Consider the following 2,394-nt stretch of genomic DNA (forward strand, 5'->3'; position numbering starts at 1 on the left):
CTCCCTTCTCTTTGAGAATGTCGCCCCTTCTCTTTTGTGAAAATGGCGGATAATGTTCGCCAGTCGACCTCGAGTTACAATTCAATCAGCTCTCAATCAGTAATAATGAGATTGCACTTAAGGGGTTCCCAGATAAAATTATTATTAGCATTATTTGTAGTTCGGTTTGATTCACCAGAAGGAAGCTGCACTTCAGGAACTGCGGTTGTTGATCTTGTTTGGTTGCCTTGCTCAGTTAGGCGCGCAGGGAAACCTTGCTCCGCCCGACGTCTGGAGTTCCCCTCTCCACTTCGGGGATTGTCTCGGAGGAAACGGGGCCTTTCCCCCTTCCCTGAAGCTGTGGAGAGGGACCTGCTGGACAGAGCAGCTAAGAACGTTCCCCACCTGGTTTTTGGACACTTGGCCATGAAGGCCTCGTGTGGGTCGCCGGGTCGACTGGCCAGAGCAGCTGAGGGAGGAGGTTGGGCGGGAGCACTGGCGCGGGAGAGAGGCCCGTTTCCTCTGCAATGCCCAATTTAGCAGGGAAGATTCTCTGCTGAGGGTGAACCCCGGAGGAGAAGCAAAGAAGCCAGAGGAAGCTGTCGATCCAGGGCGCAATATTAGAGGGAAGAAGAGCCACCTCGACGATTCGCTGGGGAGGGGTGGGGGGTTATTACCATGTCCGCCCGTAGAGCAAGCTGGCATTGACCAGGCCGCCGCTATAATCGACAGCAGCCGCGTCCATCTGGGCCAGAGAGCTCACTTGGCCGTGCAAGGAAGGGGGGCTCGGAGACATCTGCTCCAGGTCCGGGGCTTGGCCCAGCGAGGTCCCTTGCGTCTGCGGGTGCTGATGCTGAGCAGCACTCCCGCCTGCTCCGCTGCTGCCACCGGCCCCAGAAGCTTGGCCGGCAGCGGCGGCGGCTTGACCGGCGGCGGCTGCGCTGTGCGGACAGGGCTTGCCGTCCTTGACCAAGACCGGCACCGCCACGCGTCTCGGAGATGCCGCTTGGGTTGAGGCCGGCGGCTGGCACAGGCTGGGTCCCTCCGGCGGCTGTTGCTGTTGCAACTGCTGAGCCGCCTTGTCTTTGGCTTGCCGCTTCATCTTGTAGCGGTGGTTCTGGAACCAGATCTTCACCTGGGTGGGCGTGAGATGGATTAGGCTGGCGAGGTGCTCCCTCTCGGGCGCCGAAAGATACTTCTGCTGCTTGAAGCGCCTCTCCAGTTCATAGACCTGGGCCTGCGAAAAAAGCACTCTCCTTTTCCTTCGCGGAGTGGCGTGAAGACCGGGAGCCATGGATTTGGCAGCCTCCGCGATTCCCGACAGAGCTCCCATGCCGGCCATGTTCATGGCCCCGGAAGGGCCCATCAGCCTGGAAACTAAGCACACAGGACACAAGTTAAAAGAAGTTGTCACCAAGGCCAAGAACCAGAGAAGGGGCGACCCTGAAGACAGAGACCAGCGGCCATAATCACCGGTGGCATTTAAAAATAACTTTAATGTTAGTCGTTCCCCTCTTAAGACAGAAGAGGACCCACTTTTCCTCTCCATTCGGCCCTGGGATTCTCTGAACACACCCCAACAATTCTCCTTTTTCCCAGTGCAATTGATCCCCAAACTCGGGATTTTCCCGCCCAAGCCTGGGAAAAAGACACTTGAGGAAGAGCATTATTCCAAAGAGGGCTTTGTATGGGACGCCCTTCAGAGCACACACCTCCACCCCCGGCAAAGAGAACCCCCCCAGCTGATTCAGTCCCTCCCTCTCTCGCCCCTCCCCGCTTACTCGTGGGGTACCGGGGATCCGGGTTGGCTCCATACCAGCCGGAGGCTGCTGTGCTGCTGCGCACGCTGTCTGGATAGGACGCCAGGTCGCCTACGTTGCCCAGCCCGCCGTTGCAATAGCCAGCCACTGAACCGTGAGTGAACTGCGAGACCCCAGCATGGGCCATGGGGTGGTAGGCGGCAGTATTGTGGCCTGCCATGGGATGCTGCTGCTGGGACGGGAGGGCTGAACTTGAGGTCTGGCGGTAGGCGGTGGCACCCACTCCCACGCCCAAAGGTGCACCCAGGCTACCCTCCATGGCGCCGAACTTCTTGTAGGTCTCCTCCATGGGACTCAGGATGTCGGAGACGGAGAAAGGAGTCGTGTGTTTGGGGCTGAGCGACATGGCTCGCCGGGCAGCCCCTGGGCTCCCTTCCTTATCGCCCGACGGACGCTGCTGTTGAGTCCAGAGAAAAAGGGGGCTGAACGCCGTCGCCACTGCGCGGGAACCCGGCAGGAGGAGGAGGAGGAAAAGGGGGTGAAGAGGAGGGGGAGGTGGCGGCGTCGCGCCAGCCCTCCCTCCCCTTTCTCTCTAGCTAGCGTTTATTTTAGACCGGCGGCGCCAGGTTTACGGCAGATACCGCGGGGGCGGAGC

The 2,394-nt window shown here is 59.7% G+C and overlaps 1 protein-coding gene across 2 annotated transcripts; it reads right to left on the reverse strand.

Moving 5' to 3' along the window:
- Window positions 1-652: 652 nt before the first annotated feature.
- On the reverse strand, window positions 653-2,145 carry NKX2-4 (NK2 homeobox 4). 2 transcript variants are annotated; one of them, XM_026700873.2, is made up of 3 exons: window positions 1,761-2,145; window positions 896-1,356; window positions 653-817 (listed from the first exon to the last, which is right to left on the reverse strand). In XM_026700873.2, the coding sequence occupies exons 1-3, from the start codon at window positions 2,143-2,145 to the stop codon at window positions 653-655; spliced, it is 1,011 nt and encodes a 336-aa protein (XP_026556658.1). The 2 variants fall into 2 exon arrangements, with proteins under 2 accessions (XP_026556658.1, XP_087784824.1); XM_087928698.1 differs by having other exon boundaries at window positions 653-1,356.
- Between the last annotated feature and the right edge of the window lie 249 nt (window positions 2,146-2,394).

The sequence above is a fragment of the Pseudonaja textilis genome, chromosome 3 (genome assembly GCF_049901715.1).
Source record: "Pseudonaja textilis isolate UNSWEBS1 chromosome 3, rPseTex1.2, whole genome shotgun sequence".
Taxonomy (NCBI): domain Eukaryota; kingdom Metazoa; phylum Chordata; class Lepidosauria; order Squamata; family Elapidae; genus Pseudonaja; species Pseudonaja textilis.